Source organism: Dichomitus squalens (genome assembly GCF_000275845.1).
Source record: "Dichomitus squalens LYAD-421 SS1 unplaced genomic scaffold DICSQscaffold_4, whole genome shotgun sequence".
NCBI classification, from domain to species: domain Eukaryota; kingdom Fungi; phylum Basidiomycota; class Agaricomycetes; order Polyporales; family Polyporaceae; genus Dichomitus; species Dichomitus squalens.
This window is the reverse complement of record NW_006766886.1, coordinates 1505161-1532064: the sequence shown is the minus strand read 5'-3', so window position 1 is coordinate 1532064 and position 26904 is coordinate 1505161. Positions and strand designations below refer to the sequence as shown.

General features: G+C 55.1%; 9 protein-coding genes across 9 annotated transcripts; 5 read left to right on the top strand and 4 right to left on the bottom strand.

Annotated features, from left to right (window-relative positions):
- Window positions 1–98: 98 nt before the first annotated feature.
- Window positions 99–1918, top strand: DICSQDRAFT_159896 (uncharacterized protein; the record flags this gene model as incomplete). Its single annotated transcript, XM_007362667.1, has 8 exons — window positions 99–212; window positions 276–514; window positions 565–593; window positions 654–664; window positions 721–953; window positions 1010–1129; window positions 1185–1583; window positions 1661–1918. Exons 1-8 carry the CDS (start codon window positions 119–121, stop codon window positions 1916–1918), a joined length of 1383 nt encoding a protein of 460 aa, XP_007362729.1. The 5' UTR covers window positions 99–118.
- A 674-nt stretch (window positions 1919–2592) lies between these two features.
- On the bottom strand, window positions 2593–4565 carry DICSQDRAFT_52026 (glycoside hydrolase; the record flags this gene model as incomplete). The annotated part of the gene is made up of 9 exons (XM_007362666.1): window positions 2593–2703; window positions 2774–2837; window positions 2928–3160; window positions 3237–3296; window positions 3361–3414; window positions 3464–3902; window positions 4006–4184; window positions 4236–4257; window positions 4315–4565. The coding sequence occupies 9 exons, from the start codon at window positions 4563–4565 to the stop codon at window positions 2593–2595; spliced, it is 1413 nt and encodes a 470-aa protein (XP_007362728.1).
- Window positions 4566–6965: 2400 nt separating this feature from the next.
- DICSQDRAFT_133639 (uncharacterized protein) lies at window positions 6966–7735 on the bottom strand. The gene is made up of 3 exons (XM_007362665.1): window positions 7593–7735; window positions 7457–7537; window positions 6966–7405 (listed from the first exon to the last, which is right to left on the bottom strand). Exons 2-3 carry the CDS (start codon window positions 7487–7489, stop codon window positions 7202–7204), a joined length of 237 nt encoding a protein of 78 aa, XP_007362727.1. The 5' UTR covers window positions 7490–7537; window positions 7593–7735; the 3' UTR covers window positions 6966–7201.
- Window positions 7736–8076: 341 nt separating this feature from the next.
- Window positions 8077–11442, top strand: DICSQDRAFT_52996 (pH-response regulator; the record flags this gene model as incomplete). The annotated part of the gene is made up of 16 exons (XM_007362664.1): window positions 8077–8273; window positions 8328–8373; window positions 8427–8609; window positions 8664–8832; window positions 8885–8925; window positions 8976–9044; window positions 9096–9184; window positions 9246–9354; window positions 9418–9640; window positions 9695–9776; window positions 9840–10020; window positions 10080–10298; window positions 10359–10703; window positions 10786–10920; window positions 10977–11065; window positions 11205–11442. The coding sequence occupies 16 exons, from the start codon at window positions 8077–8079 to the stop codon at window positions 11440–11442; spliced, it is 2415 nt and encodes an 804-aa protein (XP_007362726.1).
- Window positions 11443–12019: 577 nt separating this feature from the next.
- DICSQDRAFT_80763 (WLM-domain-containing protein) lies at window positions 12020–15515 on the bottom strand (the record flags this gene model as incomplete). The annotated part of the gene is made up of 12 exons (XM_007362663.1): window positions 12020–12783; window positions 12840–12898; window positions 12957–13365; window positions 13477–14233; window positions 14287–14351; window positions 14426–14652; window positions 14718–14803; window positions 14858–14948; window positions 15008–15022; window positions 15090–15160; window positions 15225–15279; window positions 15333–15515. 10 exons carry the CDS (start codon window positions 15513–15515, stop codon window positions 13284–13286), a joined length of 1632 nt encoding a protein of 543 aa, XP_007362725.1. The 3' UTR covers window positions 12020–12783; window positions 12840–12898; window positions 12957–13283.
- Window positions 15516–15666: 151 nt separating this feature from the next.
- On the top strand, window positions 15667–19069 carry DICSQDRAFT_80759 (6-phosphofructokinase). Its single transcript, XM_007362662.1, has 11 exons — window positions 15667–16005; window positions 16060–16342; window positions 16406–16833; window positions 16890–16974; window positions 17029–17217; window positions 17282–17407; window positions 17504–17644; window positions 17695–17717; window positions 17767–18307; window positions 18367–18497; window positions 18552–19069. Exons 1-11 carry the CDS (start codon window positions 15893–15895, stop codon window positions 18979–18981), a joined length of 2490 nt encoding a protein of 829 aa, XP_007362724.1. The 5' UTR covers window positions 15667–15892; the 3' UTR covers window positions 18982–19069.
- A 155-nt stretch (window positions 19070–19224) lies between these two features.
- DICSQDRAFT_100402 (uncharacterized protein) lies at window positions 19225–21232 on the top strand. The gene is made up of 5 exons (XM_007362661.1): window positions 19225–19360; window positions 19414–19478; window positions 19531–19554; window positions 19624–20672; window positions 20734–21232. Exons 1-5 carry the CDS (start codon window positions 19270–19272, stop codon window positions 20768–20770), a joined length of 1266 nt encoding a protein of 421 aa, XP_007362723.1. The 5' UTR covers window positions 19225–19269; the 3' UTR covers window positions 20771–21232.
- Window positions 21233–24082: 2850 nt separating this feature from the next.
- On the top strand, window positions 24083–25616 carry DICSQDRAFT_167072 (uncharacterized protein; the record flags this gene model as incomplete). Its single annotated transcript, XM_007362660.1, has 16 exons — window positions 24083–24121; window positions 24180–24193; window positions 24245–24273; window positions 24332–24357; window positions 24409–24541; window positions 24592–24609; window positions 24672–24687; window positions 24743–24768; window positions 24817–24860; window positions 24907–24943; window positions 25001–25034; window positions 25093–25123; window positions 25181–25284; window positions 25352–25417; window positions 25468–25495; window positions 25551–25616. The coding sequence occupies 16 exons, from the start codon at window positions 24083–24085 to the stop codon at window positions 25614–25616; spliced, it is 711 nt and encodes a 236-aa protein (XP_007362722.1).
- Window positions 25617–26393: 777 nt separating this feature from the next.
- Window positions 26394–26861, bottom strand: DICSQDRAFT_167071 (uncharacterized protein; the record flags this gene model as incomplete). The annotated part of the gene is made up of 2 exons (XM_007362659.1): window positions 26394–26613; window positions 26671–26861. The coding sequence occupies 2 exons, from the start codon at window positions 26859–26861 to the stop codon at window positions 26394–26396; spliced, it is 411 nt and encodes a 136-aa protein (XP_007362721.1).
- Window positions 26862–26904: the final 43 nt, after the last annotated feature.

Genomic DNA, 26904 nt, shown 5'->3' with positions numbered 1-26904 from the left:
ACGTGATCCATGCTTCAGCCCTAACCTTGGTCTAGGGTCTTGACCTCAACACCGAGCAACACGGACGTCGGACTGGCCGTGTCACACTTGTACTCTGCCTTGTTCTGCTTCGCGCCCCATGCTGTCTGTACGGAGCAACGGAACTGCTGCACTCAGGCGATGTAGTCAGGCCAGCCTCTATGGTCACAGGCCATACTCCAGCAAAGTCAGAGGTCATTCGTTGCGGTCATCCTGTCCTGCCCATACATGATTCTCACATCCCCGCTCGCGGTCAGCCTTCCCATTTGTTGTGTCCCGCGAGAGAGCGGCGGAGGACCTCAGCTTTTGGACGTCGATGTTCACTGGGAACAAAATGTTCAGCGCATGGCTGCGACGCATACTTCCCGGTCTCAACATCGAGGCACTCAAACCTTCACGACTACAAGCCGTCTACTTGCCGACGTGGATTATTGATGCGGAGGTTACGGCTAATGCGCTGTTTAAGCAGTCTGCTGGCGATACTGATTACAAAAAGGTATAGATCTAAACCTTTCATATACAGTGGCAATGACCCTGTTCATATAGGAAATAGCTCAGGCGCTCTTCACTGTTTGGTACGTTCATCCTTACTATTAGGCCAATCATGACAAGACTTAATGGAAATCCTATAACAGTACTGTGCCAGGTCGATATATATCTTACTCAATGGTGACTGCTGTTCATTGAGTTGTCTCGTTACAGGCTACGTCTTTCCTCCCCTCTCGACGAGGAATTTGATTTCGCCAAAGGTGCAATCTACTGAACCAGTACCCTGGTCAGAGGCACTGCGGAAGGACGGCGCGGACGACGTCCTTTGTCTGCCGTTCAGCGTGACCCCGCTCAAATTGATAGAGGCAGCGCGCTCGATGTCTCTCGCGGATGCAACTATCTCCAATTCCTTCCGCTTCGAGCCGTCCTCCGTGGAAGAGACGATGGTGAGCATCACGCCTCACAGGCTATTGGGGGACGACTCAAGCGTTGCATTCTGCAGATAGCGGCGTATCCTATACTCCTGCCAGCGTATCTCGCGCAGTTCAATATCGATACCATCGTTGATGGAAACCCAGCGAACGTGAAACTAACATCATTTATGGAAGCCTCCCATAACGAGGTGAGCCCCTTCGCTCACGCCCACCGGTGGAGTGCTCAAAAACACCCCCCACAAGCCCCGCATAATGGTGGAAGTTGTTGATCCCGTCGCTGAATGGATCAACCTGTTGGGACAAAAGGTCCCAGACATTATTGTTCGCGGCGAGACTTCCAGGTCGCTAGCCCGATTTGGCGTCGTCCGTAGTCTTCTCGCAGGAAGCGCGACACTGAATCACAAACGGCGTCTCGAACGGTGGATTGACGGAGCAGGGGCATCGCTGACGGCCTTGCTGTCGTATCGGGAGCGCTACTTCGGGAAGACCGAAGAGGAGGCAGCGCGCGGGGTCAATTGGGAAGATGTCCGTATACGGCCGTTCATTGCGGAAGAGCGCGAAGCGAACTGGAAGTACATGGCGGCGGGGGAGGAGCTGTACTTCATGAAGCAGATTTCCTTAGCCTACGAGCGGCGACGCGAGGTGGGTCAACTGGTCTCGGAGCTCGTGCTTCCGCTTCTTCCTGCGGGCGCTGACTCATGCATTGCATCCGTATGTAGAACGCGCGGCCCAAGACAGAGGGTGTGCAGGAAGAGAGCATCGCCCTGTCTATTCCTGAAGAAGCGGAAGTCATTCAGAAGCACATTGAGAACGCCCAAAAGAAGCGGGAAGGGCTGAAACCAGATTGGTTAGCTCAGTACGAGCTCCAACAGCGGCTCTCGACCGACCCGTCTAGAGAGAACGCCGCTGGTACGGGCCATGCTACTGCGGCGGACTGGACCAGTGCTGCGGACTCCTCTAGGACAAGTCATAGATGAATGATTATCATACTTGCTGTCTTCCGCTACTATGTGGTGTCGGAGTTCCCTCGAGAAGAGAGGCTACGCCACTCGGCCTTGAGGCGTCTCCCTCACAATTGCTGAAACTTGGAATCGTCCCATTGCGTAGGCGGTGCATATGCGCATGGTGTTGTGGTTCGAGGGGCATTTACGAGGTCCCGCGTCTTCCTCGACGCGAGGATGTCCCTTGATTAGTCTCGTTTCGGAGTGGCAGGTTGACAACAGCTGACGTCGGGGTCTTATCTGCACCCCGAATGATGTATCGTTGGATTCGCGGGACTGCAGGGAATCCGAGGAATGTGGCTGACGTGCGGTCGGGTCTTGCGGTCAAACCAACGCAATCCCCGATGACTCTCCCGCTGTTTTTGAAGCACCGCGATGGGTGACTATGGGAATCCGGATCGCGTTGTATCGCGGCGCTAGTCGTTTTTGCTGCGGCCTGTCTGCTGGTCTGCCAGATGGCGTTCTCAATTCGAACCCTGTCGTAATCTAGACAAAAATACAAAGCAATGATACAGCTGTCCTTCAAGGGTAAATACATCTACAGGTCAGGAGTCAACTGACCCTATCGACTTAGAGCTTTAGGATTAAAAGGGCGCGAACGTACATTGTTCCGCAAACGATCAGCCAGACTCCTGGGTGCATTCTATGGTTCACGAAGTAGAATTCGAACAAATGTCCGGGTACAGCCTATCCGTCGGGTCTTGGGGGATCCAGCCGCCTTCCAACCCCTTTTGATAGCTCCAGTCGTCCGCATTCTCGGCCTGCCGTAACGATAGGCTCCGTAAGCATGTTGCGCGCATCTGTCAGAGAACCCTGCCTGGAACGCGTTACCTTCCAAGTCCAGAATATCCAACCCTGAATAGCCTCGCCGATTGCGACTTGAGACTCGAAGTATCTTCCCATGGAAATGCAAGTAGAATGAGTTACCGCACCGCCATGTGAGCTTCTATCTAGACACCAGATAACGATGAGAAAGAACACGCACTTCCGCAGGAACTTCTTGTAGTCGTCGCTGAAAGTGGACATATTGCCTGTGTATCCGTCGCAGCTTCCAAAAGTAGGTTGGTTGCTCTGCCAGGTGCCATCCCACCGGGCACCGACCCCTCGGCCATTGAGCCACTTGGCACAGTCGGTAATAGCGTTCGACCATTCCCCGCTCACTGTGTACAGGTTCGATTTGGCATAATTACTCAGGGTCTGGAGTACCTGACAGGAGTACTAGACAACGCCGAGGGTACGATCTCCGGAATTAGTCATATTCACGGACTCCGAGAGTGTTCGACAGATGACATACGTTGATGTGCTCGTCCTGGGACATTTCGAGCTGGTCGTAATTGAAGATCTGGTACTCATGCTGGGAGAGGTACCGGCGTGAGGATTAACATCGAAGGTGAACAGCGTGTTTTTAAGACACGTACGAAATCCATGAGCACCCCTTGCGCATCAGGATAAGTCAAGAATCCGTCCCAGTTCTGCAGGATATATCAGCGCCATCGTCGACGCCAAGCAACAAGTACCTACATCAACGCCGAGAAAAGCATCTCCGATCATGACCTTCAGCGAGGTCCCGGTGGCATTCCGGACGGCGTTGTATCCGTCCTGCCAATATTGGCCAATTACATCCGCTATGTCGCTCTGCCAGCCACCGGGTTCGTTGAGCAGCTCGAGGACATCGATCATCCCTCCAATCTGGTCTGCGACGAACCGCACGATGTCCACAGTGCGTGCGACGTTGTCTCCCTGTGCCCAGTCCGCCGAGCCTCGCTGCCCTGAGTTGTCGTAGCCGTTCTGCGAGCCTGGAGCGCCGTGCAGGTCGAGGATAACATGGACGCCATGCTTCTTGGCCCAACCGAGCGCGCGGAGCAGGTATGGCCATGCGCCGGCGATGTACGGGGTCACCGACGTTGTATAATTTGTATCGGCAGAGGTAATCGGGATCGACCAGTAGCCAATCTGCATGCTATTGCAAGAATGAGCTGCCCGGCTGCTGACTACGTTCCGCAGGAATACCAGACAGTAGACGTCCCGGTGCGGAGTAGAAGGATAGAAATTGGAACACTCACCGTACATGATTCAACCCCGCTGCCGCAATTGCAGCAAAATCGTCCTCGGTAATCCATGTATCCCAATGGTTCTGCAGGACATCTAGGGCGTAATCCGCGTCTAGCATTTGTCCGAACGTATATTCGTCTATAATATCTGAGTTGTTCGTGTTCTCGAATATGCTTGGGGTAATCCATGGCTATACAGGCTTAGGGTGAAGGAGGTAGAACGCAAACGTTGTATGACTCACCTCCAAGACAAACCATCCACCGCTTCGCCCAGATGCCTAAGCGAGTGTGGACGAAGTAACAGAAGTATCTATCACTCACAGGTTAACTCCCCGGATCGTGTCTTTACCATAGTTGAAAGGCGTGATAGATGGTGTAGCGGACGCAGAAGCCGTTTGAGAAACAGTCTGCGAGGACGACTTGGGACTGGCGGAAAGCGGAGCCTGAGGATCACTACCCTCGGGCTGAACGTCTAGTTTCGAGACCAAGCGGCATTGTTGGCGAGCGTGGCATAAGGTGACGAGCGTGACCAGTAGCAGCACGATTCTCAAGAATCCAGAAAGACGATGCATTCTCAAGGCATGGGCTGTGAGAGAGAGTTGTTCGCAGCACACTCGTGGGCCTGCACCCCGTAAGGCGCGGAGAGAAATGGCAGGCCCTCAAGGGCAGGACGAGCACGCGGAGAAATCGACCATGCCAATCTCGCGTGCCAGGGCCGTGATAGCCGAGTGGCTGATGCAGGCGCGTATGTTCTTGAACAAGTTGCTTACTTACGCGACTTCAAAACTCAGGCAAGAGCACTCTGCCATCACAGAGAGGAAAACAAGGTCGACGGTAGTGACGTTGAGTCCATAATCATTTCTCTGCGATATACCGTGTCTGACCTGGTGATGGCTGTTAGTACTAGGTATTAACGCCGCGATATGAGCTGTCGGTTGTCCTCTGCCTTGTAACGATCAAGCTTTGGAAGTAGTAAGCGGAAAATATGTACGAATGCTTTGAGCAGTCGACGAGCCCTTGTTCATCACACGGGCCCCTTCAGGGGCCTGGTGCACCAGAGGACTAGACTTTGTTCCTCGATGCCGGCGCCGCGGAACGGGCACCCGCACAGCGGAGACCGCAGGTCGACGGAAGAAGCTTGAATGACAGCGCATAGCCAATATCGCGTAGGAAATTCATCGGCTTGGACCTCACTGGGCACTGGGCAGCTGCCGAGTTTCCGGTGGGTCGTGGATACTGAGACTATGTCTTCAAGAGCGCACTCGAGACTGAAGTGCCTTGACCAGAAACTCGGATTAGGGCTCATTTAACGGGCCAGAGACGCAGGCAAGGGTGGGATATTGATTCTGTCAAGATTCGTGGCGTTTTTCGCGTCACGGTGGGTCAGATACGGGTCTGGAATCGTACAATGAGTTCGACTCTGATCCTACTAAAGACTCTACGATGCGGTACGAGAAGTCCATCACACTGTCTTCGGCGGATACAGCATTCCCAAACCTGAGCCGCCCCGAGGCCCGCTACACGAGCCAACCAGTGCGTGTGGTGACCACAGCTCTCTAGACAGATGCTGCGAATTCAGGCGGTGGAAGGTCGACACTCATAGCTCTCTGCTTCTGTGTGCGATCCACCCAGACCTGAAGTTTCTCACCGGAAAATGTCTGAGGGTAGGAGTAATCCCTCATGTGTATCTCACTTCGTCATGTATAGGCGGACACCCTTCTCCAAACGCATGGGTAGCTTACGCATCTCCGCCGTTTCGAACGGATGATACGATGCGCTCAAGGCTCCGACGCCCTCGGCAGGAGGTCCGCTCCTTCACTTCACGCCTTGGCACCCCGCTACAGTAGAAACCCTCATAACACATACCGCGCGATCCCGCCCCAGTGGGTCTGGGGCCATCGGATGTCACAGCTTAAAGAGATACGAGGCTCATCTACCTGCCTGCCGCCAAGTTAGAAGGACCACGCTCCATTGGGGCGGCAGCGCCCACGAGACGCAGGTTTGGATAGACAAGGTTTCTACTGTGATACCGTACCCCGCATATGCTCCGAGCCGCAACAACAGTATTTCTACGTCCCTCGTGTCAATGGTACCACCCCGACAACAGTATGATGGATATGCCTGGGAGGAGAGTACACAGCTTCTTTCGCGTCAATGGAAGCGTTTTCTGATCCGCAGCTTACGGCCTTTTGTCGAACATGACGTTCTCGAGATCTCTTGAACAGGCAGGCGAGGCTCTGTGGGCCACAATGGCGATGCGGTGTCCTGCGTCCCCCCAGTCATTTGCTATCATGTCGGTCAACGTACTCTACAGCGTGGCGCTTTCATCCTTCGCGATCACAAGAAGTTGTAATTATACACGGGAGTACAGCTGGGTGGTGGAGATTACAGCGCATCCTTAGCATTCATACGCCGCACATCTTTGGGGAAGAAGCCCTCGCGGCGTCGCGAGCCGTCAGCTGCGACGTATTGGATTTCGTACACCACGTTGCCATACCGCTGATTTGGAGAGGTTCAAGATTCAACACCCTTAGGAGAATAGCGACTAGCGGTGCGCTTACCGCATGGTAGTCGGCACGAAGGACGGTTCCTGGAACCCAGATGTAGGTACGTAGTTGAACGTCGACCTGTTGTCCCTAGAAGATCGATGTTAGAGCAGCCCACGACTGGTTGAAACACATGTTACGTACTGCGCACTACGGAAGCATCATGAGTTCCTGACGTTGTACTAGATGGTGAAGCACTCACGAACGCTGGGGTCGTCTGACCCGGTGGAGGAAGGTGGCTGCGGTCTATGGCGTGCGGGGTCGAAGGGGACTGAGGACGCGTCAGCAAATAACGGGATGCCGAGTAGAGGGTTACTTGCAGCCTTGTCCTGGCTAGACCGAGTGAGTCTAGCACTGGGGTGAGAAGTGCGCGCCATGTCAGAAGTAGCGGGTGGGGTGTAATGGGAGTCTAAGGGGAGGAAGATGAGATGCGAGAGCACACATCGTTCTCTTTTAAAGGATCGACGCCAGTCATCGTTGTGTATCAGCATGACCTGGCCGGAATGCTCCGCTGAGCGACCCCAGAACTTCTTGGATCCAATTTCATTAGCATAATGGCGGTTTTTGGATACATACCTAATAGGGTTCTCACCCGTGAAAATTGGAAACCAAACCGAGCCCTGGCTGATGGCATCAGCGGTCATATGGGTGGCGCCCAGGAACTACACATCGCACTCGAACGAACGCCCGCGTAAGAGCCATGATTGGAGTCCAAGAGGACAGGCTCGGTCAAAGAAGCGGCGTGGGAGCGCAGTCAAAGGGGACAGAGGGATCACAAGAAGCATAACTCCCGTGTTCGACCGCCGCCTGCTCTGCGGAACGGCGTGGACAGGTCCGACGCGCGTGTCCGGCTCCTCCGACTGCATCTGGGGCACCATTCTGATGAGGGTGTCCTAGGACCCTAGCTGATTTCTCACTGGTGTAGCAATGGTCGGCAACGCCTGAGCCATCGCCGGCGCCCCCACTGCCAGTGGCAGCGTGCGCCAAGTTTAGCCTGCCTTCTCTCCTAGCATTCAAGGGCCGCCATGCTACAGGGAGCCAATAGAGACGCACTTGTATGCGGGTCACTCCACAACATCGGCTCATGGCCCCCGATACCAGAGTTTTCCCAATGCCGTAACAAAGGACAATCAGCCCGGTGGCTTCCAGGAGGCTCGTGCTGAACCTAAACTTTGACGCTGCGAGCAAGTGCTGGGAGGTATCATTGAGACCTACAAACCACTGTAAGAAAAGCATAGCCTATTAGTCAATGGTTCATTGCAGAGAGACACGATCATACTGCGTATTCCAAGGGATGACGGAACAGAGGTCGGTTAATTTGATGCACTGCCTAGCGTTCCGTGACGTTACTGTCACGGTTGCCCCAGCATCGATCTCGATCCCATGACGCCCCTGGTAAAGACGCTGTGTTCGCTTTCAGAGAGACGCAAGCCACCAGCTTCAAGGCAGTTCTCCCAGGGCATCGTTCTGGGCTTTTGTCCGCGTCACACAGCGTTCTATTCGTATTCTCACATCCACCCAATAGACATTATCCCTAATGCCCAACCAACTATCCATTCCCTTCAAGAGGACATATGTGATACCCATTCGAGAGGCGGTGCGGCAGTACATCCTCTCACATTACACCGACACGCATCCAGATGCGTATAAATGGGACATCGGACAATGGGAGAAGCTCCGCGCCGAGGCCATAAGCAGCGTCGTTCATATCGATCGAGTCAACGCGTTGATTAGGTACGATACCTACACTCGATCCCGTCAATCTTGGGAGCTACTCATTTTCTGAAGCTATCATGCACAGCTTGTGTTCATATTGACCAAATTACCCCATGATGTCTGTCTAGTGTCTCGTCAGATGGCTCATCGTTCTGATGTTCGACCCAATAGATTGGCCTCGAGATCCCTTACGCGCCGATCTTCAATAGCGATGCCGTTCCGGAGCCATTTAACAATCTAGTCTACGAGAGAGCGGGCATATTGTTCAATCTTGCTGCTCTGTACTCTCAATTGGGGGCGGCCGAAGATCGCTCCGCGCCACAAGGGCTCAAGCAAGCGATCAAATGTTATCAGGTAGCTGTGATCATCTCAGTACAGGGTCGGCAGGATAAACTGACGTGTCTGAAGAATGCGGCCGGAGCACTCAACTATCTGAACGCATTTGTGATTCCGCAACTCCGGGCGACCGTGGCACCTGAAGAAGCACCATTGGAGTTCACGGAGCCTATCATCCGAGGCTTAGAGTTTCTTGTGCTTGCGCAAGCACAAGAATGCGTTTGGCAAAGAGCCGTCATGGGTAATCCTCTCTTGTACCAGAAGCGGGCAACATTAGTAATGCCTGCTTTTAGACAACTACAAGAATGGTCTCATCGCAAAGCTCGCCGCCAAAGTGTGTGAAAATTTCCGTTCGGCATGGTTCGATTTACGGACCCTTTACAGGTATCGTCTTTGTACGGGACTGCGGCCGCCCATATCAAGAACCCATCGGTCAGACACGTCTTCCCTTTGGTGTGTTACTCCTGGGTTTTGGGCAGAAATGGCACTTCTAACCTTCCACAGCCGTGGATCGCCCAAGTGGAAACAAAAACGCTACATTTCCAGGCTGCAGCTCAATATCGGAAAAGCCTAGAGGACCTCGAGGCGCACAAGTACGTAAACACATGGTCCAGTCTGCCCTGCCTTCCCATCTTATTAGTACCGGTGACACAGATATGGCTACGAAATTTCACGACTTACAGAGGCACGAGACCTAGCGAAGAGGGGTCATGATGTCGCAAGACGAGGCGGCGCGGCCCCGCCGGTCCAGCAGGATATCAAGGTTAGTGCCGCGTACTTAGAGGGCTCATCCGAACGGTAATTAACGTCGTCCTGCGACGCGTAGTCTTTGCTTGATATCGTCCAGAAGAACATCTCGCGCGCCGAGAGGGACAACGATCTGATCTATCATCAAGATGTCCCCCCTTCGTCTGCGTTGCCCGTCATCCAAGAGGTCTCCATGGTGCAGCCGCTCACAGACCCTGGGTTACAGGATCCAAAGATTGTAGTCGGCACGAATGGTGTGATATTTGGGGAGCTACTTGGGTGGGGCGCGCGTCTCGCCATTGGTATGCCTTCGACCCTATCCGTCATTTGTAGCCATCTTAACACGCCAATCACAGAAATCTACAACGATAGGAGACAGAACTGGATTGCGGAGGAAGTGACTGGGCGCGCGCAACGTCTAGACGACGAAAGTAGAAGGTACGTGTCATCTTCTGACGTTCGGACCACCGGTCTCATCATGCGGCCTCGTCTCCTTGACAGCGTGCTCGAGTCTCTGAACCTTCCCGCGGCTTTGGAGGCTCTTGATCGGCCCATCGGCCTACCACCCAGCTTGCTGAAAAAAGCTGAAGAGGTTCGGCTTGAACGCGGCCCTGAGCGCATTGAGGCTTCCATCCGTGACGTGCGGACTCTGGCCAACCACGACTCTACCTTACTTGATGAGGTATACTTTATATTTTCCCTCGCTTGGCATTGACTTAAGGCGCTGATGAGAACTCGCAGGCAATGGACATTTTGGATCAGGAAGCCGACGAAGACGAAGCGTTCCGTGAGGCTCATCCCACGGCGGAGAGACTGCCATCATACGAAGCCAACAAAGACATCATTGAGAAAGAACAGCGCTATCGGACGGTCCTCCAGCAAGCCCGAGATAGCGATGAACTTGTCAGACAGAAGTGGGAAGATTGGGAAGAGAATATCGGCCAGCTGACCTGGAGCGAGGTCAGTCGTCATGCAGCCTCTCGAATAACCAGTGCTATTGTTCACCTATGCCGGCCACAGTCTGAACTAGAGAGTTCTATCCCGTCCTCCACTGCGTCCCACGCATGGCAGTCACCCGCAGACACGACTCGTTCGCATGCACGCGCTCTACGCATGCTTCTCGAGATGCTCGATGACCTGTCAAAGTCGCGTGAAGAAATAGCGGCTCGGACCGGCCGATTATCCGACTCTGACGACATCAGGCCCCGCATTCTCAAGGCGGCCTCGGGCATGGAACAATGGGTGAACGTGCAGCCGGCGATGTTCGAGGATATCCTTGACGAAGAACTCGCCAAGTATGACAAGTTCCGCCGACAGCTGGAAGAAGACGGGAAGAAGCAAGCAGACCTTCTCACTGCCATCAAGGTGAGCCGCTCTTCAGCCGCATAGGTGTTGATCTGAATAGTGTGCTACTTCGCAACGGGCCCGCCGGATCCGATTGTTACAGGAGCGCCATGCAGAATTTACGCGCTCCCGAAAGGAGGATGCTCCGGTGAAGGAGCGTGAGCTCGCATTGCAATCGCTGGACCTCGCATATGGCAAGTACAAGGAGATTGTTCGGAACCTGGACGAAGGCCTGAAGGTTTGTTCGCCGTCCATTGTGCTCGAGTGTGTCTCACAAATGTCATACCCATTCAGTTCTATAACGACCTTGCGGTCATCCTATCACAATTCCGTGATGCATGCAAGGAGTTCGTAAATCTGCGCAGGACCGAGATCAGGTGCGTGTCTTGCCGCTCTCCAGAGCACGTCGGCTTTCTGTGCGGCGCTATCTGGACGCCGTGACTGCCGCGTTTGATCCGACTCATTTGTTTTGTTTTCGCGCAGCACACTAATTCATGCGCTGGAATCCATGCGCATCTCCAGCGCCACATCCGACGAGACAAGCTCAACTTCTCCTGCTATACGACGTTCTGCATCAGAAACAGTGCCGTCAGACCAACACAATCCACCTGAGAGTCCAACATCACCTCGCAGACATCCTGGCCACCGTGTGCGCCCTGCGTTGGACTTGCCACCTCCCGATTCGGACGAATGGGAAACAATGGAGTTACCGCCGGCACCGAAGCCAGCTACTGGTAGGAGGGTGGTTCCGGGGCGATGATGGTTATCACGTAGTGGCGGCCGACCGTCGGCGACCTTCGATCACGGCCCCGAATTGGTAGCCTTGTTATCGGTAAATGGGCAAGAATGGCCTGGATGCTGGAGTCACAATGAACCGTGCCGTAATAACATGGCGGAGCAGATGGCAGAGCACGGCTATTGAGGAGTTACAGCGCGCAGTCCATCATTCTGAATGCCTATTGTGGGAGTATAAGCGGCCCGCGGCAAAGCGGTGTATTTCATGATAATTGATAAGCGCCTGCACACAAGTTATACGCAGTCGGCTGCGCCACAGGCAGAGATCGCCAGATAGCGGAGTATCCCATATAACTTGTTGCTGAAAGAGCTTGGTACTTTGGTAGCCCCAACGCCGACGCTCAGATCGAGCAGTTGATCGGGGCAGCAGGTTGTGCACTGGATGGTGATAACGCGGACACTGCACAACCAGAAGTGTTTGCACCGCCGCCAATGATTAGCACTGCATGAACAACGTATGGAAGGTCAAGCCGACACCGCCTTGTCTTTGAGCGACACTTAAGCATTCGACTACTACAACGCATCGGCCGTTGGGATAGCCCAGCACCACCCTCTTGCCTTCATCTCACCACCCATACAGTACAATCTAGCCAGATCGATCATCATGGGCCACAACCGCCGCCGCAGTCACTCGTCGAGCTCCTCGTCCTCCTCTTCGTCCTCTGACGAGGAGAAGAAAGCCAAGAAAAATAACAAGCACGCTGCGTTCCCCACTCCTGTACATGGCCATGTAGCCGTCCCGCTCGCGGGAGCCAGCTTCACCGCGCCCCTCGGCTTCCCAGACGCTCCAGGGATGCCCCACAGCCAAATCAACATGCCCTCGTTCCCCGGCGGCGAGCACGGCGCCCCTCATGGAATCTCACCTTCGCGCGACCTCCATGCAGGTGGCGCCCCGCCCCCCTACGCCCCGCCCCCGCCTTCGGGCTTCCGCGTACCCCTGAGCGACAGCCAGCCGTTCCCGCAGAACCGGGCTGGCCCTCCCGTCGCCTTCGACGCGGACGGGCGCACCCCCGTTTACGTAGGGAGCGCGATCTTTGAGCGCGCCGTGCACCCGTGCAAGATAGTCTCGACGTTCAACCCTCCTGCACGCGTGGCGTGGGGCGGCGGCGAACTTGAGCATCGCGGCCGGTACGATCTCCTACCGTTCGACCCGAACACGATGGAGTGGGTGCAGGCATCCGGCGGCCACGTTCCGCCAGGGCGGCGCCCCGTCGAAGGAGGCTACGAGGAGAATGGCGACAAGCTCTATCATGCCATCGGCGTCGTTAATGGGGTGAAGGTGCCTGGGAAGGCTGGAGCTCACTTGGTGGGTCTGTTTGGCTATCGTCGGGTGGTTTGATTGCTCATCGCCACGTTCTGTAGCGTGGCGCAAATGTGCCGTTCGGCGGTCAAGAGCACCACGTCGACCACTATGAGATTTTGTGAGTGATCCCTGCGATGGGTTCCGCCTGCTACACGTTTGCTGAGTTCTTGTTCCAGGGTCTGGCGCCACTAAGTGCCACAGGTTCTACCCGATGGTGTCTTAGGAAGTAGTTTTGCTTGTTGTTCTACGATCCGATCACCCACAGAAGCTTTCCTCGGTGTACGATAGAAGAAGGACGCTCTGGAGATGGAATGTCAAATCCTCGCTTTATTGATTGTATGCGATACAGTAAGCTTCCGTTACGGTCATGTTATGGAATACTATCGACAATGTATGCGGTATATCCGAGGTCCGATGTGCTAGTACAGCTGTGGGCATGTTGGACGATCGTCTCCCACCCAGAAAAGCGACCCGCATATGTTCGATCCCGTCAAAGACCACATTCACTCTGTGTTTCCCAGCCATATCGACTCGCCGCGCGGCGTGGCACATGCGGAGCATGCGAGGTGCCCAGGTTCATTGAGCCTGCAGAGGCCAATCAGCGCCTGTCCATATATCCGGATACCCAGGGGTAGCCAAGACAAACGAAGTCTGATACAGAGAAGCCGACTGGGTAAAAATGGCATGAGTACGTACAAGGTACAAACGTGACATGGCCACTTCGGTTGCGCGCTTGACGTCAGAACGGACGTGGTTGAATGGAAGGAAGGTGGTTCTGTGTGTGTCGATGTGCGTCGAGAGACGTTTGCGAGGAGATTCGACGACGTATACGACGCCTTCGAAGATGCACTGCCTAGCCGATTGTCATCGGAGGAAGCAATTTCATGGGTCTCTTTTGTCCTAGTGCCAAAAACTTGTTGCACTGAGCCACCGTAGGCGAGCTTCCGTTGTTTCGCGAACGAGCGCACTGCACTGCCCGAGGACCGTGTTCCTATCACCGCAGGATTCTTGTCCGAGTGCCGAATAACCAGTGTATCTTCTTTTCCCGGTCCTTTACCGACGGTTGGTGTGGCCGAGCTTGCAGCAGTGCCTCCTTTCGGAAGCAATTGTACATCGCACGTCGGTTGTGCGCTATCTTCCTCGTCAGAAGACAACTCTATCACATCCGAAACGCCGCCACCTTTGTCCTTTGTTCTTGCTCGGTACAAGGACTGCGTGGACGATGAAGACGGCCCATATACAAATCCAGACCCGGAAGCCACAGGAGGGAAGATGAAGTCGGAGGAATAGTCACGCTGCCAGGTTTTCAGGTCCTCCAAGTCAGACTTCTCTGTGGACTCAAGCATTGCGCGACGACGCTCCTGGTCTGTCTCCGGAGCTGCCTCGTAATCCGAATCCTCCTCGTTCTCATCTTCGTCTCCAGAGGCTTCCTTGGCTGCGTGTGAGGTGTCACCTGGGCTTATCAATGTCCGCTGCTGGTCGTTTATCCGAGTACGATGGACGTACTATGACCTTGCAGGGCAAGGAGACGCCGTTCGGCTGCCAATGCCCGCTCTTCTCGAGCACGTTTGCTGCAAGTTGGGGGACAGGTATCCGCACGAATTAATTGACAGCGCAGTAACCACGTAAAGCCAGCTCTGCATACCTTCTAGCCTGCTTGCGGAACCCTGTTCCTGTCTTCTTCAGCTCCTCGTCTTCGATATCATCGTTGAGTGCGCGACCAGTCCCTGAGAACGCCCCTTTTGCTCGGACACGGGTGCCAGGCTTGCGTTTCTTGGCCGTTTGCGCACCCGTGCGGTTTGACGGCCCTGCGGGCTGAGAGCGACGACGCTTCCTCGAAGCCGGGCGGGCACGACTTTGTGCCCCACCGCACTGCAGGGTCGACCGCGTACGTGAACAACACGCATACACGACGGTGTTAGCAAGACAAAGCGCACCATGAACTCGGGAAGGTCATCGGAATCGAGGCCCTGGCCTCCCATTCGTGCGAAATCGGCAACACGGGTTCCTGATGACCAAAATCCTGCGCGTACAGTATCAGGGTTGCTCGAGTGGGGACACGCGAAGGCATGCAAACCGTCTCCATAGTATCCCTCGCTCTGCAGCCGGCGAACATCGGCGCGTAGTTTTGCCCAGAGAGCTTGAAAGGCTGGGCCGTGGTTCATGTGCTACCAGGGTCGCCCGTCTTTAGTCCACAATCTTCTTGGAATGGCTAGAGTGCTCTCACTTTGATGTGAGCTAACTATATGGTATTGGATATGAGTACCGGGGGCTGTAGCGCGCCGCATGGTCCTGAGAGACATACCCACCTCATGACACAATGTACTAAGTAGCCAGGACGTTGGGAGGAAGCCTCCGTGAGCACCGCGGAGGACTAGTTCTGAGATGGGGACGGAAGACATGTCAAGTAGTGTTCTTGGAGTATCCATAGGAGAGGTCCTCACCTACGGTTTCGCCGTTATTCCAATTGCGCCCGGCGAACACTTTGTTATGCTCGTACTGCCCGTATACCGTTTGGAACTGCCTCTCCACAGGTCGCGACGTCTACTTACCTCTTCGAAGCTGTTGATCACGAAACCCTCAGCTTTCATGATGGGTCGAACTTGAGCAGCCAACGCGCGGAGCAGTTGCTTCGCCTGCTCTTCCGCTTGTGTGTCCGCCATCTTTAGCGGGGTAATGAAGTTGATGTGCGGATTCGGATTTTTTTCCTTCTCATTGAGCCTGACATGGACCATGGTCGGCAGAAGCGACGAATAACACGTTCAGCACAGCAGCTGGCGATGTCGAGCGTCGCGGTGTGCGTCACGGTTGACGTCGTGTGGAAGAGATTGAGGCGCGAGACTAGGCTCGACGCGCCTGGTGTGCCGCAGGTCGCGTCTGTGCGCTCCGCAATCAACGCCCTCAGATTGGCTTTGGTCAGATACAGCGAACACTCGCCTACCGCCGTCCCGAACCGTGCCATTCTCGCCTGGGCTCCTCTTCGCCTCGCACGTTTGCCTGCTATCTTACGATCTAGGCTGCTCCCCGGTACAGTCCTCAAAAGTTCATCTCCTGGTCTGCGCTGGCCCGAGGTAACCCGCTACTCCTACTGTGACCTAAGCGCTACTCTACGATGGCGAATGCGATAGCGAAGAACAAGATGAAGCTCGCGGTGCTCACGTCTGGCGGAGACAGCGCGGGTATGAACGCTGTGGTGCGCGCGGTGGTCAAGGCTGCCATTATCAAGTGCGATCTCCTCCTTCGAGTGTGCTCCAGAGGTCTTGACTGAGCATTTCCTAGGGGATGCGAGACCTGGATCGTCCGGGAGGGCTACGAGGGCCTCGTACGCGGGAATGGCGACAGTGGCGATCATCGTCGCCAGAGTCTGGCCGAAAAGACACTCACGAGCCCGCGAGAGCTCAAGACCCCGGAGGCACCTGAGGAGGGTTTCGTGCACAATCTGCGCTACGGCGATGGAGAGTTATTGAAGGACGGAACAAGCGATCACCCTGGAGGGAGGACCCTCAAGGGCCGCTACATCGTGCGCGTGGGCTGGGACGATGTGCGGGGCTGGTTTTCGGAAGTAGGTCGCATCCTCCTTCGTCACTCCGATTGTCCCAACTGAAAGCAAAGTAATTGGGCATAGGGTGGAACGCTCATTGGCACCGCGCGCTCGGCTACGTTCCGGACCCGCGAGGGCCGCCTCACCGCGACGCACAACATGATCAAAGAGGGCATCGACGCGCTCGTCGTCTGTGGTGGAGACGGCTCGCTCACTGGGGCGGACGTCTTTCGCGCCGAGTGGCCTGGGCTCGTGAGCGAACTGCGCCAGACTGGCAAGATCTCCGAGGAGCAGGCGGCGAGGCACGCGCATCTCAAGATCGTTGGGCTCGTTGGCTCGATTGACAACGACATGTCCATGACGGACCTGACGATCGGGGCGCCGACTGCTCTACATCGGATTTGTGAGAGCATCGACAATATCAACTCAACGGCGTACTCGCACTCGCGCGCGTTTGTGTTGGAGGTCATGGGGAGGCACTGTGGTTGGCTCGCACTCATGGCTGGCGTCAGGTTCGACGGCTCATGTTGTTCGACGAAAGTTTAAGGCTGACTCTAGTGCCCGGTAGCTGTGGCGCCGACTTCATCTTCATTCCGGAGAGCCCTCCTGACGCCGACCACTGGGCCGACGAGATGTGCAAGATGATCCAGAGCGTATGCTTCTAGCACACATTCTGCGCGCATATAGGTACTCAGGAATGCATACAGCACCGAGACGTGGGGAAGCGCAAGACGATTGTCATTGTTGCCGAAGGCGCACTTGACTCTAAGCTTCAGCCCATCCGCTCCGACCACGTCAAGGACATTCTGTCCGAGCGCCTTGGCCTCGATACCCGTGTCACGACCCTCGGCCACACACAGCGTGGAGGCAGGCCGTGTGCCATCGATCGGATTTTGGTACGTCCTCTGCGGCATTTGTGCGGAAGCCAAGGTTTGTTGAAGATGAACGCCGCTATGATAGCCGACGCTGCAGGGTGTCGAAGCCGTCGAAGCTCTGCTTAAGGCAACTCCAGAAACGCCGTCATACATGATTGGAGTGCGGGAGAACAAGATCACCCGTGTGCCGCTGATGGACGCGGTCAAGATGGTGCGATGCGCGACTGGTTCTCCTGTGAATTGAATGAGGCTGACGTTCTTAATCTACATCTTGTGGGTGTTGTACATCTTCGTGTGGTCTGGGTAGACCCGGGAAGTTGCAGATGCTATCAACGAGAAGGACTTTGAGAGGGCGATGTCACTACGTGACCCGGAGTTCCGCGAGACTCTGGATGGGTTCTTCGCTACCTCAGTGCTGGAGAGCGAACCCAGGCTTCCCCACCACCTCGTACGTATCACTCCATTGACTTTGTCACAAATTCCTCAGAATCCTTTCAGCGTATGCGCATCGCAATCATGCAGTAAGTTCTGAAGGTTATATGTCATCCTTGTGTTAATGACTTTTCCAAGCGTCGGCGCACCCGCCGGAGGCATGAACGCTGCCACCCGCGCCGCAGTGCGCTACTGCATCCGCCAGGGCCACAAGCCCTTCGCGATACACAACGGCTTCGTCGGCCTGCTCGACGACAACATTCACCAGCTCTCCTGGCTCGGGGTCGACAATTGGACGACGCGCGGAGGCTCTGAGCTCGGCACGAATCGCAAGTCTCCTGATATCGACCTAGGCGCGATCGCGGCCAAGTTCCAGCAGCACAACTTCCACGGGTTCATCATGATCGGCGGCTTCGAGGCGTTCAGCTCCTTGCTGATACTAGAGCAAGGAAGGAAGCACTACCCGGCGTTCAACATCCCGATGGTGCACCTGCCTGCGACAATCTCGAATAACGTGCCGCTGACGGAGTTCAGCCTGGGAAGCGACACGAGCTTGAACGCGCTTGTGGATGCATGCGACGCGATCAAGCAGAGTGCGTCGGCGAGTCGGAATCGGGTGTTTGTGGTTGAGACGCAGGGTGGGCAGTGTGGGTATATAGCGACGATGGGCGCGCTTGCGGTAAGTGTAGTTGTGTGCTCTCATTTGCGGTTCGTTTGGCTGATTGAGTGGTATCGTAGACGGGTGCATGCATCGTGTACACGCCGGAACGAGGCATTGACCTAGATATGCTTCGAAATGACGTGAAGTACTTGAAGAGGAGGTACGCGTTGGACGCGAAGGGCAAGAACGAAGGTCGCCTGGTTATCAGGTAAGTGCATGCAGCCGACGGTCGCCGTTTTCAGGGACACATAGATGTCGACAGGAACGAGGTGGCGTCGACCGTATACACCACGGAGGTGATCATGAAAATGTTCAAGGAAGAGGGCGGGTCGCTCTTCGATTCACGCTCGGCTTCGCTCGGCCATACGCTCCAGGGCGGCGTGCCCTCGCCCACGGACCGGGCGCGCGCGGTGCGCCTCTCGCTGAAGTGCATGAGCTTTATCGAGCAACAGCATCAGCTGCTGCTGAAGCAGCAGAGCCGGACGAAGCAGGCGTCCCCGGAGAGCGCGGCAGTCATTACGATTCAGGGTACATCCGTGAAATGGGTGCCGGTGCAGGAGATGGTCGAGCACGCGGACATGAAGAACCGGAGAGGGAAGCACACGTGGTGGGAGCAGCACACTGAGCTCGTCGAGGCTCTCGTCGCGAGGCCGCAGATATTGGCGAAGGGCAAGAAGGAGCCGACAGGCTGAAGGCTACAGGCGCGCAGGATATCCCGATAGAAGTTTGCAGAAGACAAGAGTATAGACTGCATTGTATTCGGCATTGTGGCCACAGGGGAAGCTAAGAATGACTAGTAGTTGTTGTACTTGAGATTGACGTCGCATAAGCGCGGGTGATGCCGGGCGGAGTCTGAAGTGAGTTGGGAGTGGCGGGCGCGAGGACGTGGCCGTGTTTGGCTCCTGCTACAACGCGCGGATTCGAGATCGCGCACGGTCGCCCCCTTCGCTTCGCTCTTCCCCTCGCGCTCTCTCCTCGCGATGCCTGCCACAAAACACTACGCCGTCCCCAAGCCTGGCATCCCGCGCCCGCCACTTCCTCTCGACCATGTCAACCCTCATATCAGAACCAGTCTGTATCTTCTTCGCCCTGACCACTGTCAAACCACTCACCTTCTTCGCCAGTCGACGCGTCCAAACCGCCCCCTGTCAAGTTCCAGGAGATCGTTAGGGATGGTCAGGCCACCATCGTACGTGTTTTCGCGCTGTCTCCCGCGCGTACCGCTCATACATCGTCTCCAGGTCGGACGGGTCAAGATCCCAACTGTATGTACCTCCACCCCTTTCATCGCGTCTTGCGCGCGTCCTTGTCCTCGCATACTCACTACCACATAGCCTGGGGGTCATGCATTCATCCTACGCAGGCTAGACACCGGCGCGATCTCCGTAACCACCATGTTCCGCGCAGCTTTCCCCACAGCAAGCGACGAGGCAGAGAAGGGCGAGACCAACTGGATCAAGCTCTCCTTCGACACCGCCGGCGCAAACAAGTCTGGCAAGGCTCGCTTTGCCGGCACCTGGGTCACCCCCGACGTTGCGCTCTACCTCGCCGATGGCTACTCCCTTGGCGCCATCATCCCTTCCCTTGCTGCTGCTGTCCCCGATCCCAACACGACCTTCCGCCGCTCTAAGGCCCAGCAGCAGCCCACCCCGACCGCGTCTCCTGCCGCCGAGCCCGGCCCTGCACCGGCTAAGCGGCGCAGGGATGCCTCGCCAACCTCCCCTATCCAGGCAACCGCCCAACCAGCCGCTGTCGCTCCCGCCCCAGCACCCGCCCCAGCAGCAGCACCCGTCCCCGTCGAAACCCCAGCCTCGCCTCCGCCGTCGCGTGGAGGAGGCTCTCCCGCACCAAGGCGGTCAGCCCGCCTCCGGAGTCCCCCAGCGACGGCCGCCCCGCAAACACAGCCGCTTGTGGCGCCTGGTTCCACCCCGAAGACGCCACGGTCACGGCGGGCCGTGCGCGACGAGATGCCGACGCCTGCTGGTTCGGACGAGACGGCAGTGGATGAGGACTCAGAGGCAGCGAAGGTCGCGGAGCCCAATATGGCGGAGGACATCCAGGAGCAGAAGGAGCTGATTGCGAAGTTGAAGGCAGATCGGGCTGCCGCTAAGGCGAAGGCGAAGGCTGAGGCTGAGGGGGAGGCAGAGGAAGGTGCTCCGGACCCCAGTGAGGAAGATGCGGAGGATGCGATTGGTGGAGAGAAGCGGCAGCGGGAGGAGGAGCCGACGGAATACAGGTTCAATTTCAAGGAGCCCGGACCGGAAGAGGTTGGGGAGCGTGCGGTTGCGACAAACAGCAGGCTGCGTCGGCTCGCTCAGATGCCGCCAGAACGCAAGTCTCTAGCATGGGGTGCGCTTGCGTTCGCTGCTGGCTTGGGTGCAGTGTGAGTTTTCGCGTTCTCGTGACCGGCATCGTCCACTGACCTGCATGCGCATTCATGATAGTACGTTCCTGCCCAACCTGCAAGGCATACTGTTTTAACGATAGTTAAGTGCTCTGAGGACTGCTCCTGGTTTATCTCCCGCTGGTATCGATGTTCTCTCTCACGATAGCGTAGGTATGTAATTTTTACCTCCTGGGTTGTCTGCACGTCCGTATGACCCGCCGCTGCCGCATCCCATATCATCATCATCTCTCATCCGCCCCTCCTCCTGTTCCTCGGCTTCGACTCTCACTCTGCCTGTTTACTCCTCGCCGCTCCCGCGATACATTGTGTTCCTATCAGTGACTCAGGTGTCTACTTTCACGTGTCGATTAGGCAACCGTCCCGACCTCGTTTTACATACAGTCCTGGAATGCTTTCCCATATATCGCTACATTTCGTCTCCTCTTGTCTTCGCCGTCGTCCTCCCCGTCTATCTCGAGCCGGCTTCTATTATCCTGTTACGATGTGTGTTACATATGTAGTTGTTGTCTCCGCCATGAAATGTCCTTGTTAACGACCTCCTGCCCAACTGCCTCCTGCACGTCTACGCGATAGAGCACCAAAATCAGCCTGCTGTCAGATCGCATTGGACTGACCAGCAACAACGGTGCTGGGTCTAGAGGCCTACCCCATATCAATTATCCGCTAACATCTTAACAGGCTACTTGGCGACGTCGTCCATACCATAAACATCGCAACTGGGTATGTCACGTCATTGGCTTATCTGTGCTTCCTCTGAGAATGATGTACCCATCCTTCGTCAAACAGGTCAACCGTACACACGCGGCGAAGCCTGTCATGTATCTGGTAGGCGGGAGCTTGAGGGTTTGATCGTCAACGTCAGAACTGACTGCGCGTAGTAGCACTCTCGAACATGCGCAGGCGAACCTATTCTACAAGTGAGCCTTTCTAGCCCACGATATATATAACGCCGACCATACCGTTTTCGACTCAATTTGAATGAACAAGAAGACTAAGATCATATCCAAATATGGCGCAGATCACTGGGCACAGGTACGCCGACACCCGGTCCCGGTAGGCTTCGCCATCATGTCTGTGCCGCATGGATGGCGTGAGCTACATATCACATTTGGGTACGTCCTGTTATATCCTGCTGAGAACCATGTGTACTCTACTCCGCCAGGTGAAGCGGCACAGGCTCGGCAACCTTGGACCGGTACGTAGCGGGCAGGAGCACGAACATTTGCGGTAGCGTCGTGACAGAATTGAAGTCAACCGCCCATCAAGCCATAAGGACCTAGTAGTAGTGGACTTGCAGGGGCCCATGGGAAGCGCCCGTGTCATGTCCGCAAACGGACCGTGACGCCAATCACCACTTGAACTTCCGGTCGCAGTGAGCTTTGCCGCCACATCCGTATCCGTATAGATGGCGTGAGCTATGGAAAAGGGGTGCGTCATGTCATATATATGGAGTCTGTATCTTCGCTGAAAACCGTGTGTTCGCCGTCTACCGAAGCAGTAGTACGTACGCATTAATCGGCGGAGATAGACCGATGACAGGAGGGCGGAGGCACGAAAATACAGATATCACCAATGTGAAATCGAAACGAGCTACTCATTGGGGATCAGGGCGGAACAGTAGCAAATTGGAGGATGGTCTCAAACGACCACACCAAGGACCGGGTGATCGCAGGCATCAGCTAACGCCTCGGTCCCGGTAGCCTTTGCCGTCACGTCCGTGTCCATATCGATGTCGTGAGCCATCGCAAACGGGTTAGTCAATGCCATATACTCACCTTTACTACCGCTAAAAATGACGTGCCTGGTACGCCAGCATGGACTTATGGTCACCTGGAATTGTAGCCGCTATCTAGGACAACATCAGCTGAGCAGCCTTCTCCTCTTCTATGCGCCTCCGACATATGCCATTCCAAGTCCACGGCGCGGGTATGTCGGCTCCGCCCAGCCTTTCGGTACCGCACGGAGCGAAGGGTGGTTCGCCTCCGCCGTGCCGGGTGAGAGCACACGAGCATCGGATGGTACTGCAATGCGGGGTCGCCAGTCGATTGGTCTGTTTTGCTGCTGAGACGAGTGTGACCGCATGGTACCGTTGTATCAAGCTTAGCCAGATCTGCTGAAGTTGCGTCGGACTTTGTTCAGGGCGGCGGGAGAATTAGAACCTCAACTGGGTAGGAGACTTGCGTGATTGGAGGACGGGGTGATGTATACCAGTCTCACTTATCGCAGGTTATTTATGCACGACCACCAAGATACAAAGATCACGAACCATCTTTTCAGCTCGAGCCGGCCACCCTTGGAGCACTAGCCCATCAAGAGCTACGTAGTGGTCGCGCTGAGCCATGATGTAATTGCTGCTTCAGCCTGCAGAACCCTGCGCCCCCAGGTTGAAGTCAAATTGAAAGCTCTCGGGAAGGACTTGAGTCGTTGCCAAGCACCATCTTCGATTTTCCCGCCCTCAGCCTCGCCAGCGCTCCAATCGCCCAATCACAGCCAATCAACCGCCGATTATTGCTCGGGAGAAACAGCTAAGATCCCTACCGAGGATCTGCTCTAAAATCCACCCCCACGTTCCCCAGGCACACGCCCAAGCGTTCCCACCCGCTAGTTTGAGGTAATCAGCCTTTATGAAGTCCGTCGCTATAGAGTGGAGAACGTGCCTAGGGAAGCGAGCCCTACACACGAATTCTGCTCGCACCTTGCGCAGCGCGACTGTGTAAGTGGCGTTCGTCGTGGTTCCTACTGCACGTTAGACAGGAGACTTTGTATTCCGTGGGTGCAAGGAGACCCCAGACGGCACGCCGAGCTAGGGGTATCTCGCTGAGATACCAGATGCGGCGCTCCCGAATCCACGTCCGCGGCCGTGGGTATGGACGTGGGCGTGGGTGCAGGGAATGGTGGTCGGATATAACTCGTACGCGGTTGAAGGAGGGGAACTGTTGTGAGTTCTTGGCTCTCCCTCTCTTGCTGAACCTGGTTCAACACAAGACCTCTAGAACGACCTGGTCATATTTGCGTTGGTTTGCGTCTGCGACCCGCCTTCGCTGCGGTCTTCCCGCTCACCGTTCTTTTCTGCAGGACTCGTCTCTATGTTACTTCATTACGATGACAATCTCGGTGAGGCATTGTCACGACGGACTTGGCGACCAAATACGCTTAAACCGCCGTATTGTGCAGGTGCTCTTCTCATCGGACAGATGCTTTCAACCTTGTGTGTCTCGTTTGTTCGCGACTTGCTTCAGAACACCTTCTCGGAGGAACGGATCTCATTTGATTCTCCGCTTCGCAGTCTATATGGAATCAGTACGTTGCAAGTAGGTGGAAACTTCCTAGAAGTCTGAGAATGTGTTGCTCAGATCAAATTGGCGTTGTAGGCATATGTATACATGATGAGGTTTCCTCGAGATGGTCCCGAGCTTAAATCTTGGGTGAGACTCTCTTTGACCGCCAGGTGACTAATGGACCTCATACTTCCGTTTGCAATAGGTCGTGATCGTGTGGTAAGTCCTACAGCGTCGTATGGCGAATTGAGCTTCATGCGTACTAAACAGGGCTCTGAATACTGCCAATGTCGTCTTGGGTAAGTTGGTGGCATCTTGTGTGGATCTCCACGCTCGTTGATAACGTGCCATTGACAGTTTGCCATGGCTTGTACTACTGGGCGGTCAGTGGATAAATGTCGATGCATGTGTGTATGCAACTTAGCAGCAGGCAGTGGAGCTTGGTCGTTGGTACAGCAATGACAGGAATCAACGTACAGCACCAAGTTCTAGCAAAACGGTCTGTTGCCATCTCTCCTGGACAGTTACTAATGCTGATTGCCAAGAACAATGATCAGCTCGTTCTCTGTAAGTCTGACAGCCTATGCACACTGTCTGACCCGCTTACATCGCGGCAGGCTTCAGCAGTATTGAATGTAAGAGATTTCTCTAGCGATGCTGGGAGAAGTGCGGCTGACTTTCGTGTAGCTCATCGTAGCAGCCGTGGTTCAGTGGTGAGCCTTGTGTACGGGATCGTCGCCAGAGTCTTTAATTACTCACACGCATCAGCTTCTTCATGAAGCGGATATATAAATGTAGGTCAATTTTGTTGCGCCCATTTATCCGACTGAGTTTGTCTGCAGTGTGTCAAACGCGCCTGACAAGATATACGTTGCCTATAACTATGGTATGTGTGCGTGTAGACAAGTGTACCGACTACTGACATTGCGTAGGCCCTTCTTGTTCTTGCCCACTTAGTGCTGGGTGCTCGTACGCGTTTTTCTTCCTCCCGTGAATCCAGCGCTATCAATTGACTTCACCATATAGAAACCATGGTCAAAGTGATATCGACGTTTGAGAGGTCACTTCCAAGTCATACTGTGTGGATGTGGTACGAGCGGCTCACAAACTTACCACAGTTCTTCCCTCGATTCCTTGGAGGCTCTCGCGGTCAGTTGATGGATATTCATGAGACATCAATTGCGACATTCTTACCAGTAGCCTCAGTTCTCTACTACTTTGCCATACATGGTCCTCGCTGTTGCGTCGGATGGTTTCCTTGCCGGCACACTGACTTTGATGTCCCGTGGGCGAAATCCGGAATGGGACAAGTGCGTCCAGTAGCTACCTCTCTGCACGATTTCTATACACCGCGGCTGATGGAATTTTGTTTGACAGATCCATAATGACTTTGTTCATACATCAAGCCATAACACTGCTCATCAACCGATGTGTCCTCATCGCGTTAGTACCATGTACCCGTCCTTCACGCCAAGGCTCAATTTACCATCCAGTGTGGCCGCGATAGCTCGACTCGTCATGGTACGCAATGTTGACATTATCATGTCTTTGACGCTATTCTTAATACCTCACACAGTTCACCATTTTGCCCTGGACCGCCTGGTTCATCGTGGCGGATTTTATCATGGGCAAACGCAAGTAGCCCCTCTACCACGTCAAGTGTACACTAACGAGTGTCATACGTACAGTCTATGCGAACTCTTTCGTTGCATGGCTGAACGCTAGAGCCTTGATGCCAGATGATCAAGAATTCGAGACAGCGATGTTTTCGTCTGTTCCAGACATATCTGTTATGTCTACGAATGGATCTGTACTTCCCGCTTTCTATACCCCTACGCCGCGCAACGGCACTCACAGAACTGTATCGGTGGGTCGGTAGTCTTATATTGTCTCCGTCGTAATTTTGACGTAGTTTTAGAGGCCCGCGAGTCTTCCCGAAGTGGTCTTCTGCACGAACACCGCAAAGTGCGGAGTCATCGCGACGAATCCTCCTGTCCCCGCTTCTCGTGCTCCGAGGGGCGTTTGTCCGTGTATGTTAGCGACACGACCGTGACGACGTATGGATTTACGGATAGGGGTTGACTTCAAACTAGCATCGTTGTGCTTCCGATCTTCAGGCTCTTCCGTAACCTCATCTGCGAGAGCAAAACCTTATACCCTGCTGCCCAGACGAAGGCGGCCCGAGTCACGTACAAGCAGTAGTGACAGCGTTCCTGGCGCGATAGGCTAGCTTCGGAACATACATTCGAAGCCCAGCCAAGCAACGCTTGAACCCAGTTCATACCTGCCGAAGCCACGCTGTACGTTTCAAATGCCTATATTTACACGTCGTAGCCTCTAGCAGATCTCACCCACATACCCGGACTACTTCTTCGGCGTCGTGTTACGGCATTCTAAAAGCTTCACGTGGGAGGCCAGGCTACAAAACAAGCACGGAACTACCAGCGACAATTACCTGTTCCGTGCTCTCATCCTTCACGGGTGTCAAGTGCGGGCTTCGAGGAGGGGTCATGGCGAGGTACATCGAGTTGGAGCCGCGAGTAAGCAGGTTTATGCGTGCGACTCGCCCGGGTAGCGTGGACGGATCGAGCAGCGCGGTGAGCCCTGCGACATCCTCATGACCTGGTAGCGTGGCCAAGCTGTTTTTACGATGAATGTGTGAGAGTCTGGCTGCGCTGCGGCATTATGACGCTCACATATTCTCAAGGGCGGGAAGGAGTAGGAAACCGTCACGGAAGGCGTCGTAGGTCGAGAGGTCGTCGAGAGTGTATTTCGTGTCCTCGAAGCCTAGAGCACGGAGGAATGGGGAATCGATTCCCGCGATGCGAGCGGCCTCCGCTTGGAATATTCCTGCGATTCTTGTGTTGTCGCCATCTATCGATGTCATGGACGGACTCATCCAAGACGGAAGGCGGGCACAACACCATAGC